The sequence below is a fragment of the Oryctolagus cuniculus genome, chromosome 6 (assembly GCF_964237555.1).
Source record: "Oryctolagus cuniculus chromosome 6, mOryCun1.1, whole genome shotgun sequence".
NCBI classification, from domain to species: domain Eukaryota; kingdom Metazoa; phylum Chordata; class Mammalia; order Lagomorpha; family Leporidae; genus Oryctolagus; species Oryctolagus cuniculus.
The window spans coordinates 109,828,349-109,849,181 of NC_091437.1; the positions used below are offsets into that span (position 1 = coordinate 109,828,349).

Genomic DNA, 20,833 nt, shown 5'->3' on the forward strand with positions numbered 1-20,833 from the left:
GATCCCTTTGGTTCTTAGTCCTATCATTATGATCAATTGTGAACAGAAATTGATCACTGGGACTAGTGAGATGGCATTGGTACATGCCACCTTGATGGGATTGAATTGGAATCCCCTGGTATGTTTCTAACTCTACCATTTGAGGTAAGTCAGCTTGAGCATGTCCCGAATTGCACATCTCTTCCCTCTCTTATTCCCACTCTTATATTTAACAGTGATCACTTTTCAGTTAAGTTTCAGCACTTAAGAAGAATTGTGTATTGATTACAGTATTCAACCAAAAGTATTAAGTAGAACAAACAAAAAAAATACTAAGAGGGATAACATATTAAGTTGCTCATCAACAGTCAGGGTGAGGCTGATCAAGTCACCGTTTCTCCTAGTGTTCATTTCACTTTAACAGGTTTCCTTTTTGGCGTTCAGTTAGTTGTCTCCTATCAAGGAGAACAAGTAGTATTTGTTCCTTTGGGATTGACTTATTTCACTCAGCATGATGCTGAGTCCCAAAGGGACCAATATCATATGTTCTCCCTGATCGGCGACAACTAACTGAGCACCAAAGGGGAAACTTGTTGAAGTGAAATGGACACTATGAGAAATAGTGACTTGATCAGCTCTTGTCCTGACGGTTGATGTACAATGTAATACTTTATCCATTATAGTATTTTTTTTGTTCGAGTACCATTGGTTGAACTCTGTAATTAACACACAATTACTCTTAAGTATTTAAATTTTAACTGAAAAGTGATCCCTGTTAGAAATTTGGAAATATTGACAGTTTGAGTACTGTCACCAGTGATAGAATAGTGGTCACCCACCCCCTGCCAATCCTCCTTGCCAGAACCAAAGTTAGTAGGTGCTGTGAATTTTATCCCACTTGTAACATACATGAGCTGTGGCTGACTATACCCACCTTATTAAGATGGTGCTTCCTCCCAGCATTGGGAGCCTTTGTCTGTGTGTGTGTATGTGAGGGGAAGCCTGCAATGAGCTCTCCCTTAGGGGGATTAGGTGGACACCCTGCCTCCGACTAGCACTCCAGGCCAGACTCAAATCAGTGTGGTCCACAAGGTTTACCCCAAGGCAGTTTTATCAGTGACATGGGTTGCTGCAAATTCCTTTCAATTCTTAGATGGCATCTCTTCCTGACTGCCTGACGTTTTGCTACCAATTATGGTGCTCTGTGGGAGTGGGAAAGGAGAAGGAAGCAAGGCAGCTTCCCTGCTGCAACCCAACAGTTGCTCAGGCCCCACTCAGCTTCCCAGTCTGAAGTAAAAATCAATGGTTGACTGGAATTCCATCTCAGCTAAAGCTCCAAGTGTTGAGGCACACAACAATTTCTTCATACTTTGACATGGTAAGATGGCAGCTCACATCTGGCGGCTGGTTGCACCCAGTGGCTGGCTGCAACAGTGCCTGTCTTCTCTCCTCTTCTCCCATGGAGTCTTCATTGTTTTTTCACTTCTTTGCTGAAAATTTCCATGAGTCAGATCCACGGAAGTGTGGTCCTTCTTTTGTTCTTTTTATATCCCAGAGTAGCTGAAGTTAGCATGGCTACCCCCTATTTGGCTTTCTTGGAAGAAGCCAAAGGCTTATTTTCTAAGACAGAAGTCAGATGGAGTGGCTTCACCCAAGATATTTAAAATAGAAGCAGGCAGATGTGTATATGAAACACAGAATATTAAAAGTCAATCTGCAAGGATGTCATGTACCATCATTTGCCTTGGCTCTTGGAGTAGCTTCCCTTAGATACTTCCAACTTCTTAATTCATTCCCTCTAGTCTGTTCTCCACACTGCCTCCAAACCTTTCCTTGAATAAAGCTTACTTATAATGATATGGCCTTCTCATTACCTCTCTAGGAGTGGTTCTGAAGCTAACTTAATAGAATCATCTGGTGAACTTGTAAGATGGTTTCTTGAATACGTCATGCAGATTCAGATTATGAGCTTGCCCCAACAATGTGCATTTGAAAACATTGAAACATTGTTTCTCTGTTAGTACTGCTCTCAAAATCATATTTTGAGAAGAGAATAACCTATAGAATGATGTCCAAACATATTTCATATCAAACAAAGGATTTCTTATAGTCTATTCTTTAGTAGCATTATTTTTTTGCCACCAGCCCTTAGATCCTCTGTGTTTTAGCATATGTATGTGTTCTCTGCAGGCTCTGTGTCTTTAAGTACCTGGCAGTGTTCCTTTTGCTTAGAGTAATCCCTGCTGTCCCACTGTTTTCTGAAAAAGCTTTCACCAAGTCCCCTATTAGAACTGCTTGTCCTCTGACACTCTAATTTCCTCAACATTCTTGCAAACTAGTTTTCACAGTGCATTGGAATTATCTATCTCTCCCCTCCTCTGCACTCTTGCTTCCAGTTTTGATTGTGGGTGCCTTCAAGTAAGCACATGTGTATTGAGTACCACTTAATCCTCTGTGTTTGCTGCTCTGCCTATATCAAGTAAGCATTAAATCCATTGTTGCCAAAACAGTGGAGCTATCCTAAAATCTGTGACAGATTCCTCATCTGTAAAATAAAGACTCTTAAAGGGTTTTTTTTTTTTCCTCCAGAGCAGATTTTATTGATTGCAGTAACACATACATAAACACACACACACACACACACACACAGGTACAATATATTTATAATTTATGTTGAAATGATTATGATTTAAAATGAATAGTTCTTTAGAAATATAAACTCTTTATCAATTCTGGCTTTTTTTAATGCATTTTTCTTTCCCAAAGCTAATGCTAGACGAAAATGATAATCAAGGTGTCAGATGGTCATTGATCCAGAGGACTTTTGGCTCTGTAATCTTAAAATTCCTATCACCTCCAAGGAGTTCCACATGTATCTTACCTTCATTCTAAAACAAGCTATGAAAAATTGGTTTCCATTCAGATGTAGGTCTTAGATAATTTGCATTCTTTTGTCTTTGATAGAGCAGTGCTGTTTAGAGGTGACTCATGGTTAAAACCTTAAACACAGAGTTCTTATAAATGGATTCAGTCAGCCTCAATCCAATTAAAGATTTTCTCTTTCCTTGACCCTTTGTCATTGTCTTTGCCTATTGCCTCCAGAAATAATGTTAGAAATTTTACTATAATATCTCTGTCATTTCCTATCCTTTTTACTTGTTCATACACATATTCAGATGCATACAGACATTCCACATGTATTATATCCCGATGGTGAAGTTACTCACCAAAAAACCCAGTAAACAGGGTTCTTACATTTTTACTGCAATTAGTAGGGCACTGTTAGCTATAAATCTTTAAATTTTTCCAATAATAAAATAAATAATTTTTATGATAATAAATAAATAAATGAAGCATCAGTTGTATTTTTTTAATATACATTGTGACTTAAAATTCATGAATTACCTTTAAGGTAGAACAGACACAATTTTAAGGAGGAAATTGCACATTTTTTCCCTTATACATAATCTTGGATTTATTCTCACAAAAAAGATTTATAGTTTTTCCTTTCTCTATTTGTTTTAAGGTAATTTATGACCACTTTTCCTTATCCAACAAAAGCCAAGCAAAGGGAAATAAAGCCCAAACTCCTTTTGATAGGGAAACACGCAGTCCCTGAGTGAGAGGTGTAGAGAAGGGGCAAGAGGAAGCATAGTCTATGGTTTAATGCTCCAGGCTTACAAAAGCATGGTGTTGGAATGGTAATTGGATTTCTGAGCTTTGCTTTTGAGAATAGACTGCTTAAGTCATTGAAAAGAAAATCATTGCAGAAAAGAAGCAGGGAAGAATTGCACAGGCTGTTTGAGTACTTACAAAATAAGAATAACATAAGGAACAATGAAGAACTGGTTTAGTGCTGTTAAGATTTGACATCTTTAAAAACCTGATATTGTAGCTGTAGTTTTGATCTTTATTCTTTTGTAGAATAAAGTCCTGATGCATTTTGTACCAATGCATTAAATGAGGGCTGAAATAAATGAGACCTTTAAAATACTTTCAGTGACAAAAAAAAAAAAAAAAAAAAAAAAAAAGCAATGACAGGCCATTTTCCCCGCAAAGTCTACATTATACTTTTGTCTGATGTAGACATAGACAAGTATACATCTCTATTTTTAGTTTATTTCACATGTTTATTGTCGAGGATGGTTGAATTACAAACTTTAAAATGTTGGAAGAGTTTACATCCTCACACCTTTCATGTAGAGGATCTGGCAAGGTAAACATTCAAACATTATTTTGGTGTACAACCGGAGGTATACAGGTTGGCGCTGGGCAGGGAGTAGGGAATTCTTGGTGGTATAACCTCTGAAAATCTGCCTGTAAATTTTAAACAAAATGTTTTCTTTACTAAGCAAAGAGGGTCCAAGGCATGTCCTCTAGTTTCCTTTTGGATAGCACTTGTTCACTATCTATGTGCATCATGAACATGATAAAAGCTATTACCCTCAAGTAACTTGTGTGCATTGTTCCCTGGAACCTCCTAGGCTCTCTAACACGATATTTTAGCATTTTGCTGTAAAAGAGTTGAAGGAAGCAACAAAACATAGAAAATAGATTTCTAGGACAGTTTGCTAAACTGTTTCAATTTTCATGGAGGTTTCCTGTCCTTACTAAATTTGCCACGGAACGAACATTTGTAGGAGCCAGCATTGTGGTGCAAAGGGTTAGGCCACAGCCAACAATGCTGGTATCCCATATGTGTCCCTTTCTAATACCAGCTGATCTGCCTCTGATGTAACTCCCTGCTAATGCACCTATGAAAGCAGCTGAAGTTGGCCCAGTTCTTGAGCCTTTGCTACCCACATAGGATGGAGTTACAGGATCTTGGCTTCAGCCTGGCCCAGTCACACTCATTGAGGGCATTTGGGGAGTAAACCAGCAGATGGAAAATCTTCCTCTCTCTATTTCTCTCATTCAGATAAATAAATAAATCTTTAAAAGAGAAGGAACTTTTGTTGAATAGATTGAGCATAATTTGTTAATTTTCTTAATCTTATATTTAATTAATATAATATAATTACATATTAATATATATATATAAACTATTTTACAGTGAAAAAGTGGCAAACCTAGATAGTGGGAAGTCCTCAAGTTCACTGTACCTAAGATTTTGATGCAATTCTATCTGGTTGAAAGGCATTTCTTTCCCTCTATCAATAGTCATTTATTTTAAACATTTACTATGTTTGAAAATGACTCAGAAACTGTCTTTGGGGAAAATTAGTTGCATTCTAAAGATTCTTTTTTATTTCTCTACTCTGTTGTTAAGTTCAAATGCAAATGTACTCTTCTCTTTGTTCAAAGACAGGAAAGAAAGTCACTTACAAAGTGGTAATGTGCAAGGACTGGAGAAGTATTCTTATTCCACATCAGAGACCTAACTTTATAGAGACAATAAGACCCACTGTGAGAAAAAACAGTAAGTGCCAGTGGTTTACTCTAGTGTAAAGTTTAAAATTATTCCAAGAAGGATTTTCAGGAAGAAAATTTTATAAATTAGAAGCTTCATATTTTATCTATATACTGTAATTGCAGTCAGGGTGTAAGTGCATAGGTAAATAGCATTAAAGAATCATCTATTTAAGGCCAACTTTCCAATACAATTTTCTCTTTTTTCAAAGAAAATACTTATTCAACCTCTTTCATCAAAATATTTTTGAGTTATAAAAAAATATTTGGCTATGGAAAATGCTACATTATTTGTAAGATTACACAGCACAAGACACAAGTGTATTTTAAAAAATTATGAATAATATTTTCAGTTTTTAATATTAAGCCCATGATTTCTATATTTTAAAATACTTCTTATGAGTTGGCTTATAAATCTAATAAAAAATTGTAAACTATTTATTAACTTTCAAAGCAGATTAAAGTGGTGAGGAAACTGTTCCTCAAACCAAGCCTTTAACAACAGTGATTAATTTCTTTTGATTTTTAATGTGCCTTGGGCTGGAATGGTGCCTGCTGCCCATGGAAGCCTCATAACAGGCTAACAGAGTGCTCACTCCAAAACCAGTCAGCTGGGCTGTGTGATGCTCCATGTGCTTCCCATGTGAGTTTATGTTTGTTGCTTGATATGCCTGAGTATGAATTACTCTGTGAAGTAGGGCAAAGGCATCCATCTGAAAAGCTCAGAGAAAATTAGCCTACCAGCGTAGCAATGTAATAATGTACTTAGACCCCCCTCCCCGCAATGTATCTAAGATCTCAGCTTTGTCGGCTTTAACACTTTTAGTTTTCAGGTAGGTAAGTTTAAGTAGGTTCTGTCATGTCTCCTCACTTTGCAGATAAGAAAATTAAGAGGCAGAAAGGGAGGTGGGTTACATAGAAAAGAAACCTAAAAACTAATGCTGGGAGCCAGACATTTTAACCGCATAAATTGTACTTTTGAGGACTATACTATATGCTGTGCAAACTCTTATCACTCACCGCAAAGTTAGGATCTTTTTTCTTAATGGCCAACAGGTCTATGAAAAGATGCACAAAATTACTAATTATGAAGGAAATGCAAATCAAAACCACCCTATACCAGTTGGGATAACAACCACCAAAACAGACAAACAACAAAAAGCTGTTCTTCCCAACTGAAATATCCTATTCTTTGACCATTATCTCTCAATCTTCTTCACCCTTTCCCCTGCCTCTGGTAATCACAATTCTATTCTCAATTTGTCAGTCAACATTTAAGCTTCTATATATGCATGCAATCATATAATATTTGTCTTTCTGGCTGATTTTGTTTAATCTGATCTCTCTTGGTTTACCCAAGTTGTAACAAATGACAGAATTTTATTCTTTTCTATGGCTGAATTTCATTACATTTATGTATTTAAAATTGTCTATATCCATTGATTCATTATGAGAACTTAGCCTATTTCCATAATCTTACAAGTGTGAATAATGTAGTGATAAACATGGGAGTGCAGATATCTGTTGGACATACTGATTTCATTTCCCTTGAATGAAATGAAGTAGGCTTATTGCAACATAAGATAATAGGTATCAACAGGGAGAAATTGGATCCCATGTATGCTGTTGGTGAAAAGGCAACACGGTATATAGTCACTGTGGAAAATAATATGGAGTTCCTGCAAAAAAATTAAGAATAGAACCACTATAAGATCTAGGAACCCTAGTTTTGCTTTTTGTTATTATTTGAAAGGCAGAGTTAAAGAAGTGACAGAAAGGCAGAGAGAAAGAATCATCCATTTGCTGTTCACACCCCAGATGCCCACAACAACCAATGTTTAACCAGACCAAAGCAATGAACAGGAACTCCATCCAAGTCTCCCATATATGTAGCAGGGATCTAAGAACTTGAGCTATTATCCATTGTTTCTCCAGGCAGGAAACTGGATAGGAAGCAGAGTAGCCAGGGCTTGAACTGGCACTCAGATATTGGAATGCAGTTGTTACAACAGTGACTTAACTTACTGCCCCTCAGCACCAGTCCCCAGCAATCCCATTTTGAATATTTATTTAAAAGAATTGAAATCAGAATCTTGAAGATACATTTGCATTCCTATATTTATTACAGCATTATTTGTAATAGCTAAAACAAGGTAAAAACTTAAATATCCATCTAATGATGAGATAAGCCAGTCCCCAAATGACAAATATCATATTTTTTCTCTGACTTGTGGTAGCTAATGTATACAGTACAAACATGTAATGTATATGAATGAAGTCGATCTCTTAAGATTTGATCATCATTTATAGCTCTTGTCTATACTCACGAGGAACAGTGGTCTTTCTCCTTTCCTACTTGTTGAATTCTTTATTTAGTGGAGGATTAAGCTTGTGCTTATAAAGTAAATATAAAGTACATCATTAATATTAAAAGGGAAATAAGAAGGAAAGAGGATAGAGGGAGTGAAGGTGAGAGGGTAGAAAAGGTCATTTTGTTCTTTAAACTGTACATACAAAATGCATGAAATCTGTTCACTTTATATAGATAAATAAAAAAGAAAATACTACAAAATGATGAGTGTGCAAAGAAAAGAAGGTATATCCATAATATGGGGTATTGCTCAGCCCTTAAAATGAAGGAAATCTTGCTACAACATAACTATACCTCAAGGCCCTTATGCTAAGTGATATAAACCATAAATTAGGACAAACTGCATACTTCTATAAATATTAGGTATCTAACATAGTCAAACTGATAGAAGTAGAGTGAAATAGTGGTTTCCAGGGCCTGGTCGCAGCAAGAAAGTAGGAAGTTGTTACTCAATGCATATAAAGTTTCAATTCCATGACATTAGTGAGTTCTAGAGTTCTGTTGTACAAAATCATGCCTATTGAATACTAGTATATTTTACACATAAAAATGTGTTAAGATAGATTTCAGGATCTTAAATGTCCCTACCACAAAACATGTATGGATTGAATTGTATCTCCCCAATGATGTCTAACTAATGTCGCTAGCCAAGAATGCAACCTTATTTGGAAACAAGATCCTAGCAAATGTAGTTAACTAAGATAAGGTACTATTGGGGTAGACTGTGCCTTTAATCCAGTATGAGCAGTGTCCTCAGTCCAATGTCACTGGTGACAGTGTGGTAATATGAAGAGAGATGCCTTGTAAAGATAGAGGCATGGATAGGTGATAATGTAGTTGCAAGCCAGAGAATAGCAGATTGTAGGCCACTGCCAGAGGCTAGAATGGAGAAGAAAGGCTTGTACACAGAATCTCACAGGGAGCATGGCCCTGCACTTGATAATTTCAGATTTATACCGACAAGAACTGCAAGACAATAAATGTCTATTCCTTTAAGTCATCCACATTGTGGCTCTTTGTAGTAGAAGCTCCAGGAAACATATTTATATATAAATATTTATAAGTATACATTTAGATATTTATATATATAATATAAAATTTTCAGGTATAATAGTGTCTCAAATACATTTGTTCATTATATAAGTTCTATAAGTATCCATGCTTATTGAAATCTATAAAAACTAAAACTCTTCTTACATATAATTTTCTAAAGTACAAATTGATAAAACCATAGGGTTCTTGTATACTCCCTCAGGAGACAAATATACACTTGAATTGGTATGAGTATTTCTTTTCACTGCAGTCAAATAGCAAATGTACCTAGAACCTATCATTCATAATTGCTACAGCACTTACAATCTATGGCACTCAAATGAGTACTTCAATCTACACTGCTCTGTGTTATTTACTTTTCTTTCATATGTTATTTTCTTTCCATACTCACATAGTAATTAGAGGGTAGAGATTATAATGTATGCTTTTCTAAAATACATAGCACCTAAAACAAGATGATGTTCATACATGGTATATAATATATAAAATTATATACTTATATACATACAAGAATATTTCAATAAGTTCATGGAAAACTGAATTTTAGAATATGTTTACCATTGTGTGGACATTTTAAATCTATGCATAGTCCCTTTTCCATACTGTACATTTTCTGTTAACTTTTTGAGTACCTTTCGTATGCATGCATATTTTTGGCATATAAAAATATATTATTTTTAAATTTCATTTTCACGAACTTTCTCAAGTGCCCTGGGATGTGTGCAGCTATGCTCATTTTAGATCATTTATTTGTTTCAAATTTTATTCTATGCTTTTCTCTAGAACTATTTTAGAATAAAACAGTTTTGTCAATCTCTGGCATTCATATCAGAAATTTTTATGTCAAAACCTCAATTGGTCAGCTTAAGAAAGTTCCAGGAAGAAATGTTAATTTGCTGGGACTGCAGGTACAAAGTGTATTTTCTCCTCATTTTAGAGGTTTGAGATCAAGGTATCTGCAAGTTTTTTTTTTTCTTCCGAGTTCTCTCTCCTTTGCGTGTAGACAGTATTCTTCACATTGTATCTTTACATGGTCTTCCCTCTGTGGCTCTACCTAATGCCCTCTAGATTAAGGCCTATCCTGACAGCCTCATTTTAACTATTTATCCCTTCCCATCTCAAATATAATCATTAGGGGTAAGACTTTAACATATGAATTGAGAGCACACAACTCCCCTGCAAACAGAAGATGTGACATAACCTGTCTGTGTGAAGATTTTCAGCCAAGAACCTACCTGCTAGAAAGTCCTGTGAAAGGACCCGAGTTGTGGTGTATTGGGTAGTCACTGCCTGCTATACCAGCATACAATATGGGTGCTGGCTCATGTCCTGGCTGCTCCACTTCTGATCCAGCTCCCTGCTAATGGTCTGGGAAAAGCAGTGGCACAAGTATTTGGGCTCCTATTTGGGAGACCTGGAAGAACCCTGGCTCCTGGCTTCGACCTGGCCCAGCCCCAACAATTACGGCCATTTGGGTAGTGAACCAGTAGATAGAAGGGGTCTCTCTCTCTTTCTCTTTCTTTGTCTCTTCTTCTTTCTCTGTAACTCTGATTTTAAAAAGTAAATCAATCTGATTTAATCATTTCAGAATGTATATATGATCATGTTATAGCCTAAAATACATGCAGTTTTTATTGTTAGATATACTTTAATAAAAAATAATGAGCATAAATAGCTAATAATTTCCTTTCAAAATAAATCTAAACAATAGAGTTAATAAATATTATTGTTAAAGTATATTATTATAGTATTATTTTACAGCCTGGTAATTTACTAAAAGTAGGAAAAATATGCATATTTAGTAATTAAAGAGATTTGATTTTTTTATATTTATTTTACCAAAACAACTGCTCAAATTAGCAATATAAGCTTTGATTTGAATAATCTATTTCAAGTGATAACATCTAAAACTAATGAATATGAAGCAGACAAACTCATTTTTGCACAAATTAATATGATCTTTCCAAATATATGACATAACCTCTTACATTGCCTGCATCAGCTTTTAGATAGAATGAGTATGATTAATTTATTAAAAGATGTTCTTTCTCTATCTGAAAAGAAAAAAAATTCACAAAAACAGCTAGTGTGGAAAAAAGAAAGCATTTACATTTTTTGAAGTGCGAGATTCTGTGATTCTAGGACTCTGATTATTCCTGTCTGTGACAGAGCTTACTTGCCTACACAGCTATTAGAATTCATAGCTATATGTAATTCAAATTTATTTCTGTATGTGAGAAAGGCTGAAATTCTTCTCTTAAAAAAAACACCTACTGTATCATAGCATTATCATTCTGTTATTGGTAGAAATATTAAAAATCTTAGATGAAAATTTTCTCAAAGTGCAGATCAGACATTTTCTGAAAAGATTACTTAACAATAATTTGTAGTTTTCAGATTTTTAGGGACATTGGAAGAAAAACTCTCTTAAAAAACCCTTCTAATGGATTCTAGATACATACATCAACATAAGTAGCTCTAAATTACTGAAGTGCTGCAATTATTTTTTACTATGGGTAGTAAAAATATATATGTACAGCATTTTGGCTGAGGCCCTACCTAGCTAGAGAACCCTGTGAAATATTTGAAAGCATATGAGGTGACATTGCAAGACTGGTTCTGATGAACTACTTTGCTTAAAATTTGTCATTATGACTTAACACATCATAGATCTTCCATTTTCATTGTTTCTCAGTTATGGAGTATTCAGGTAATCACTAGCATACTCACCAAAGAAAGTAAAGCTGGCCTTTCTTCCCTGAATCCTGTTAATCCTTAGTTCCAGAACTGGCCTTTTCTTTGACTCCTAAGGAGAGGCATACATTTTCCATCCATAACCCAGCCTGTCCTATCCACCCAGATTCACTCCCTGAGAACTGTCCTCAGGTGGAGCTGCAGAATTGAGTACAAAGGATGCTTTCTTCTCTGGAGATAGCTGTTGTGGATTAGAAATGTCTTTTTAGGAGTCAGAATTGTTCTTAGTCTACATTGCTCTTCTTTGTCCCTGAATTTTACTCCCAAATGTCCTACTAGGGATATCTGTGTTTTGTGTGACAAGTGGGATGTATCTTGAGGTGAACAACTGATTATGTGACAGTTCCTAGCCTAGAAATACATAATGCAAGCAGCTGCACTTCAGTATAAGCTTTTCTCAATATGTGTTTTACTAGAAGCATACTTTTGCTTTGATTTTCATATCGTATTTTTTTGAGTTCTTGTTCCTATAAGCTACATGTCTCATTTGTAGATTTTTTTTTGTCTATTTTTTTTTCTTGCATCATAGAGGCCAACTTAATTCTCAAGGATATTGTGTGTGTGTTGTGTGTGTGTATGTATGTATATATGCACACTTTTTTGTTCATAGTTTTCATTATCTATGGTCATTATTTTCATAAGTAAACACATATCACTATACTATCACTATCATCAACTAAATTTAATAATTTGTCAAGTTATTATGGTCACATTTAAGACAAATGTTTACATGTATATTAATGGTAGATTTCTTTTTAATTAAAAATACTTTGACTTGGCTATGTCAGATTTATACTTGCTAATCCCTCAGGCAATACCAATAATTTTCACTATTTAGCTTATTTCAAACATTTTTAATGAATGTAATGCAAAATAATACATGCAGTCATAATTACTTACAAAAATAAAATTTAAATCAGTATAGTATTATAATAGAGATGTTGTTAGTTCATAAGGTCTGCATGTTATTTTACATTTATACATCACTAAATTAAGACAGAATGTTGGAATCAACTATTAAATTTTATGAGGGAGAAAATGTTTCCCTCATTTCATACAAGTGACTATAGATATTAAAGTTTGAGGTAAATAATAATTTGAGATTTTCAGATGGCTGAATTTTAATATTCATTTCACATTTTTGTATTCTTTTTTCAGGGACTAAAAAATATGTATCTATGTATCTGTCAGTGGTCATGGTCATCTCTTGTGACATCTAAAATTTTGACATGCCCCTATCACTGTGAGAGACAGAATTTTGATTAACAGCAAGGGCTTGAGTTCAACTGCTGATTTTTCTGTAAACTCCAAGGTCTTCTGAGAAATGGAGATAAAATATTGTATATTTCATTTAAAATTTTTCTGGAGGGATTGCATAAAACAGTGGTATATAGCAACACTCAGAAAATGCAGTTGCTCTTATTGTTAATCTGCTATTTACTCCAACCTGGTAGTGACTGATCAGTTTTCTGTCCTTAAAGTTTTACTTTTGCAAGAACGTCATATAAGCATAAACAATCTTTTAAGTTTACCGTCTCCTTTCATTTTCATAATGCATTCCATGGACATTTATTTTTCCATGTGTTAATACTAGTTTTCTTTTTATGCTGAGAAATATTCCATTTCACAAGTGTGCCACTATTTACCCATTTATAGTTGAGGGATATTTGAACTATTTCCAAGTTTGGATGATTTTCACATCTACACATAGTTTTTAAAATAACAAAAGTTTTCATTGAACTTGATTAAATCTCTAGGAGTGGGATTTCTGGGTATCTGTGTGATTAATAGTGTAAGAAAAGCAAAATCCTGTTTTGCAAAGTAGATTTATTATTTTGTATTCCCACCAGAAATAAATGAGATTTTTCAGTTGTTCCACATTCTTTTCGTCACTATTGTCAGAATTTTTTGCTTATTTGTACTTTTTTTCAGCATGATGGTTATGTAGTAGTGTGTTCTTTTTAAAAAATATTTATGTTTTTGAAAGTCAAAGTTACAGAGGGAGAGAGAGTAGAGAGAGATCTTCCATCTGCTGGTTCACTCCTCAAATGGCTGCAATGACCAGGACTGAACAAAGGTAAAGCCAGGAGCCTGGAGCTTCATCTAGCCTCCCTTTATGTGGCAGGCCCAAGCACCTGGGCCATCTTCCACTACTTTCCATGGCCTTTAGCAGGGAGCTGTATCAGAAGTGGAGGAGCCAGGACTCGAACTGGCACCCATACGGGATGCCGGCATTGCGGGCAACAGCTTAACCTGCTGCACTGCAGCACTAACCCCTGATGTACTGTGTGTTGCTTTTTTTTTTTTTTTAAAGAAAATATATTTTGTTAGAATGTATTAAAATATAAAAATGTCCTCTAAATTGGGATTATAAATTTGTTTATTTTATTTAAATAATTTGATTTTCTCCTTTACTTCAGACTTTTCATAAAGACAAACTTTGTGGTTTTATTTCATTTTCTGTGGTTTCCATAGGGGATTATGAGTTCTCTACAGATTCAAAATTAATAAGAAATGGTGTCTGCTTTCTGGTTGCTCCAAATTTATCAGAAACACTGAGGTGGATCCGTGAATATAGCTGTAGTAGGAGAGAGGCCGGAGTTCAGCCCAGCAACTGAATGGATGGGTTTTGTTGAATGGTCAATATGGAATAGTAGAGAAAGCTTTGAAAGGTCAGAAACTGAATATTCAAAAATACCTTGATTTTCAAGCTACCGACACTAAGATTCATTCTCTTATGCTGTATTATAGAACCCTTAGGCATGAGGTCTATGGAGCAGGTATAGTGAGCTAATGAGGCAGAAGAAATAACTGGGGAATAAAGCCTTATGGCTCTGCATTATTAAATTGGCAAATTTTCTTATATTATGATTTTTTTAAGTATAATTAATATTAATACAAATTTTGATAGTTTCTCTGAATTAAAAAATTAAGGTTTGCCTGTGTTTTCTTTAAACATCTAATTTTGCTCTCAACTTGACTGGAATTCATATCCCGTGATAAGCATTGGGGCCTTTATTCAGGATAGATGGACTTTCAGCTGTTCATTGTTCTTTTTTTTTTTAAAGATTTTATTTTTTATTTATTTGAAAGAGTTTCAGAGAGAGGTAGAGACAGAGAGAGCAGTCTTCCATCTGCTGGTTCACTCCCTAGATGGCCACAACAGTCGGAGCTGCACCGATCTGAAGCCAGGAGCCAGGAGCTTCCTCCAGGTCTCCCACATGGGTGCAGGGGCCCAAGGACTTGGGCCATCTTCTAGTGCTTTCCCAGGCCATAGCAGAGGGCTGGATCAGAAGAGGAGCAGCTAGTACTAGAACCAGCACCCATATGGGATGCTGGCACTTCAGACCAGGGCTGTAACTCGCTGTGCCACAGCGCTGGCCCCTATTCATTGTTCTTAAACTATTGGTCCTTCTACTTAAAATTGTGCTGCATTCATGTTCTTGATATGCTCCATCATAAAAAACAACTTCCAATTAATTTCGAAAATTCTTCTCTGGGTTTTACTTTACCCAATATTTGTCCATAGCTAGTTACAGGTGACTCTGTTTACCACTTAAAAGTAAAAAAGAATATAAAGATTAGATAGAAAATACAAGAATTACAAAATGCTACTGAAACAAAAGGGAATATCAATAAATGTTTGGATATTAGCCACATAAAAAAAGAGGGCAAAACAAAAAAAAGAAATGGAGGAAAAGTTATGGAAATGTGTTTGCTACCCTCCTATTTGTGTTTCCTTTTCAAAATATTCTAAAATTTAAGTTCTCTTGCAAAACTCATTTTGCACAAATATGAGGAGGCTAAAACAGACATTGTTGTGATCACATAGCTAAATATAGATGGTTACAAAATATTTTATGGATCCTCTGTTTTAAAATTAGGATTAGTTTATTTCAGCCCTTGCAATATAATTCTACTTCAAATTTAAATGCTGCATATAGAATTTATTTTCCCCAGTACTGAAGCATTTACAGGGCATTTATTTTTTTTTAAAGATTTATTTATTTATTTGAGAGGTAGAGTCACAGGCAGAGGCAGAGAGAGAGAGAGAGAGAGAGTCGGTCGGTCTTCCATCCACTGGTCTACTCCCCAAGTGGCCACAATGGCCAGGAGCCAGGGCCTTCCTCTGGGTCTCCCATGTGGGTGCAGGAACCTAAACACTGGGGCCATTTTCTACTGGTTTCCCAGGACATAGCAGAGAACTTTATCAGAAGAGGAGCAGCAGAGACTTGAACTGGTGCCCATATGGGATGCTAGCACTACAGGCAGTGGTTTCACCAACAATTCCACAGCGCCGGGCTGCAGGACATTATTCTTTGCCTCCTCCATTACTCCTCATAAAACAACTGCTTTTCTTCTACTTTTACATTCTGCTTCTGTTAGAAGTGAATGGGTGTTTCCTGTGGAATGTCGAATGAAGTTTCCATGGGAGCCCCTTGGAAAGGAGAGAGAGACAGAGTTTGAGTCAACAATTTTAGGGCTACTTTGAAGGATGAGTAGGAAGTCTTTACGCTCACAGCAGATAGCATGAGAAGGCAGAAGGAAGTGTTGGGCAGTTTTGATTGCAAGCTTGGACGGAGGAAATATTTTCTGGTGTTTTGTTTTGCAAAGATCAAAGCAGGAAATAACAGAAAACACCTAGGTTTTGCTGATGGAAGAACTTGGGTATCATGCTACAGGCATGTCTATATTCATCAAGTATAAAGTATATTAGTTTATGAAGTTAAAATGCATAACTTCGGGGTGATGCTGTGGCACAGCAGGTTAGGCCACTGTCTGCAGGCCGGCATTCCGTGTGGGTACCAGTTCAAGTCCCAGCTGCTCAATTTCTGATCCAGCTCCCTGCTAATGCACCTGGGAGGGCAGCAGAGGATGGCCCACATGGTTGGACACCTGCCACACACATGGGAAACCTATTTGAGTTTCCTGGCTCCTGGCTTCAACCTGGCCCAGCCCAGGCTGTTGCAGCCATTTGGGGAGTGAATCAGTAGATAGAAGATCTCTCTCCCTTCTCTCTCTGTTTCTCTCTTTCTCACTGTATCTCTGACTCAAATAAAAGAATAAGTTTTAAAAAAATCCATAGCTCCCAGCACTGGTTCTCACAACTCCCTTCTGTGTTACCACTGCCTTCATCCCTTAGTTTCCGCTTCTGTAAGAGGAGGAGGCATGAGAATGCCTTCCTTCTAAGACTTCTGTAAGTGATGAATATGTTCATGTATGCAAGTCTAAGATCCTGTCCACCTGGTGAGTGCAAAAACAGCCATGTGCAGTTGATCAGTTACATTTTGCCTGTAATATTTTGAGTTGGATATTAATGACCTACTTTTCAAAAGAGCAATTCATTATCAGGGTGATTAAGTGACAAAGTTCATATCACATAGCAGATAAATGGTATCACTTGAATGCTCTGTTGAAGCATTTTTAACAAAGAAGGAGTGTCTGTGGGTATTGCCTGTATGACTCAGTGGGTTACCGAATTATTGATCCTGGTAGGTTAAAAATTACAAATGAAAAAAAAGGAAATACCTTGTATGCTAATGGGATTTTCATTTTCAGTAAATGTTTGGGAATTTAGAGCTCAAAGACTGAAGCTTCTGTTTAATCCCTCAGTGAGCAAAAGAGCTGGTTGTTTTCCTTGTAGTGCAAATATGGACTGGTAAACTCATCATACACAGATAAGTAGAAGATTGTAGTGGCCAATGCCTGCTATTATCTTGAGAAAGTTAGGTTAGAAAGGAAAAAGTAAGTGCTGAAAATCACTGGTAGAAAAGGAATTCATTATTAGGAAAAAGTTTTTATTTATGAAGGAAAATTGTAAATGTTTATTATTACGGATAGTTCTTTAATGTTTGCCCAAAAAGTGGAAAGCCAACCATCATTTATTAGCAATTATCAAAGGCCAGACACTGATATACTAAGTGAGCTTTTAGATTGTCTTATTAATTCTCACAACATGTTAAAGGTAGTTAAACATCTCTCTGTTATAGAAGTAAGAAAATCACCTTGTAGAAATTAAAAATCTTTCAAGAAGTTAAATGTGTTTTTCTATATTATATTTTCATGTCATCATCAATTGGATATATTTATTTTAAATTTTCATGAGCTATATGTTGATAGTATATACAACATGATGTTTTGAAGTGCATATACATTGTAGGAAGTTATATGACTTTATAATAAGTATTTCATTTCCTTTCATTGGATATGGAAAGGATTTGAGTTAATTCAGAATTCCTAATATATAATTATAAACCAGTAGGCAATTATTGCATGCTGCCAGAGAAGTATACTTGAATTTTTAATTTTTATATTAGAGCTGTATTGCATCTATTATTTACTTCCTGCATAGCATAGTCCTGGTTGTGTTTGGGAAATAAATGATTAAAAACTTTTCTCATCTTCAACACAAACTGAAAAGAAGGAAAGGTGACTGCTGATGTTTAATATTAATTTATATTTTGATATTAATAATGAATTACATTATAAAATTTATAGCTTCACATTTAGACAGGATTAAATTACTTTCATTTTATTTATTGTGTTTGCATTAATTGAAAAACATGGGCTCCCTCTTGTGACAAAATCAGTGATTCTAAGTTTCATTTTTTTGTTTCAAACTAAATATATCTATGATATTTAATTTTTTGAAAATAATATTACATAAAATTATTTAATCATTTAGTTTTTTCCTTTACAGGAGTAATTAATCTTCTCATTTTGAAGAAGATAATATTTAAATATGATTTGTGTTAAAAATTTATATAATACAACTATTGGATTTCAATATTGTATTAAAATATCAAGGGAAAGAGAAAAGGGCAAATTCGATTTCCCTACCTTTGTACTGAATGTGCATTCTTAACTGTTTTTGAAAACTCTCTAGAGAAACTAAATTGTATTTTGTAATATTTTGATTGGCATTTAAATCTATGCATAAAGTTCACTTATAATCATTATATTCTCTGCTTGATAGACATGCTTTTACTTTTTGAAATGCACTGTATTTTTTTAATTTTGCTGAACAAACTATTCATTGTTATTATTTCAGTATTCCTCAGGGAAGTAGTGTGTACTCTGAACTATTGGGAATGGTCATAATGAGAAGAGCTAAGAAAGAATAAAAATTACCATTATTTTTTAAAGTGAAATTATTATATTATGTGTGCCTATATATGTTTGTGTTTGTGTGTATGAGAATATAGTGTTGGGGAGGAGAGAGGGGAAAACATGGAGTAGTTATATTCAGGGACCAAGCTCTGAAAGGGTCTTTTAAGGTCATTTCAATATCAGGTTGTGAATTAAAAGAACCGAATTAAATCTTGTTTCTCTTAGGAACTGCCTTTATGGCCTTGGGCAAGTCACTTTCCTTTGTAGGTGTCAATTTACTCACATGTATAATAAAATAATTGTACTCAGTCAACTTATTTTCTATACAAACACATCTGTGGGAAATAACATATTTCCATGGCTCACTGGAGTACTGATGATGGGGTGACAGGATGGGGGTTTCAGTGGTGTCAGGGTGTGAATATCAAGATGTCAAAAGTGAGGGATGTGAAAGCATAGCCTGAGGTCAATATAAGGTTCTGGAGCTGAGGAGGTGCCATCTAGGGGGCATTTCCCTGTGACTAATAATAAATAAGCCAGATCCCAAGTTCTAGTATCCAAGATTCTGTAAAGGATAAAAAATTTTGGCAGATAGTATGAGGATCAGAACTTAAATTTTATTTCCCTGGCAGGTGCCGCGGCTCAATAGACTAATCCTCCGCCTGCAGCACTGGCACACTGGGTTCTAGTCCCGGTTGGGGCGCTGGATTCTGTCCCGGTTGCCCCTCTTCCAGGCCAGCTCTCTGCTGTGGCCTGGGAGTGCAGTGGAGGATGGCCCAAGTGCTTGGGCCCTGCACCCCATGGGAGACCAGGATAAGCACCTGGCTCCTGCCTTCGGATTGGCACGGTGCGCCATTGGAGGGTGAACCAACAGCAAAAGAAGACCTTTCTCTAATAAAAAAGGAAAAAAAATATTTCCCTACTGAGTGTTAATATTTGTTTTTATATTTTATTTATTTGTTTATTTTCATGCATTTATTCTTGTTTGAAATTCACACAGATGAGAAATGGAGGGATGGAGGCAGGGAGAAAGAGAGGAGAGAGGGAGGGAGGGAGGGAGAAGACGGGGAGAGACTGAGGTTCTGAAACATGAAGAGAGAGAGAGATCTTTCATCTGTTGGTTCATTCCCCAAATGACCTTAACAGCTAGGGCTGGGCCAGGCTAAAGCCAGAAGCCCAGAACTCATTCTGAGTCTTCCATGTGTGTGGGAAAGACCCCATTACTTGAGCTATCCCCTGTTGCCTCTCAGAGTACAAATTAGAAAGAAGCTGGATCAGAAGGGAAGTGGGCAGGACTTGAACCCTGGCACTTTGATATAGGCTGCATGCATCTCAAATCACTACAACTTTGGGCCAGGTATATGCCCCAATGTTTGCCATTTCTGTCATTCATACGTCAACCAGTATTTTGCTTGAGTCATAAACTATAGGCTACAAATTTCCCAACAATTTTAAAAACTTAAGATGTAGAACAGGTGCTCTCCTTCCCAAATCAATCCCAGCTGTACACACTTTCTTCCACAGACCTGCTTCACTGCTTCAGTCCCTTGTATTACTTGTCTAACTCCAGGAGGTGTCTGAGTCTGTGGCCCTAATTCACATGTCAGTGACTGTTTTTTATCACCTGTACCACAGGGCTTGCATTTGATGCTAAGAATTCCTGTGTTCTTGGCACACTCTGAATGAGCTGCAGGCTCCTACCGGGAGCGACTGCCACTGTGTTTATCTACTTAGGCACACATTCCAGTTATGAATCTGCATGTCTGGGTATGTGCTTTTCTCTTTATTTCCACCCCCTGACTTTCTCCCTTTTGATTGATGCTGTATGGATGGCCTGCTTGGTCGTTGAGTGTACTTTTGTTTCTCGGTGCTGCATTTTGGCTTCTCTGCCTATGGCTTCTACACCATACCCTCACTTTAACCCATGCCTTATTCAAGACCTGGTTCATCTGAGAGAGTGGATCAGGCTATTAACGAACAACAGCAGTGGGCAGCTGAAACCTCATGCTTAACACACTGTCACCCATCCACTCATTTAAATTAAAAATATTGATTTAATGACTACAGTGTATTAATTAAATTTTTGTTGCCTCAAGAAATTTGTAATTGAATGAGGACACATTGTTGGAAGCTCAGGACAGAGAACTGGTACTGATT

At 36.1% G+C, this 20,833-nt stretch overlaps 1 protein-coding gene across 19 annotated transcripts in view; it reads left to right on the forward strand.

Annotated features, from left to right (window-relative positions):
- Positions 1-20,833, forward strand: part of RALYL (RALY RNA binding protein like) — an 833,139-nt gene that overhangs the window by 270,119 nt on the left and 542,187 nt on the right. For 8 of the 19 annotated variants that reach the window (XM_051844575.2, XM_070075265.1, XM_070075267.1 and 5 more), the window contains exon 4: positions 5,284-5,398. The exons of 9 other annotated variants lie outside the window; for them this stretch is intronic. In XM_051844575.2, coding sequence (XP_051700535.1) covers positions 5,284-5,398 — 115 coding nt within the window. Of the gene's footprint in view, positions 1-5,051; positions 5,399-20,833 lie in introns of those variants that run through there. 2 more of the 19 variants (XM_051844586.2, XM_051844580.2) reach the window with 1 other exon arrangement.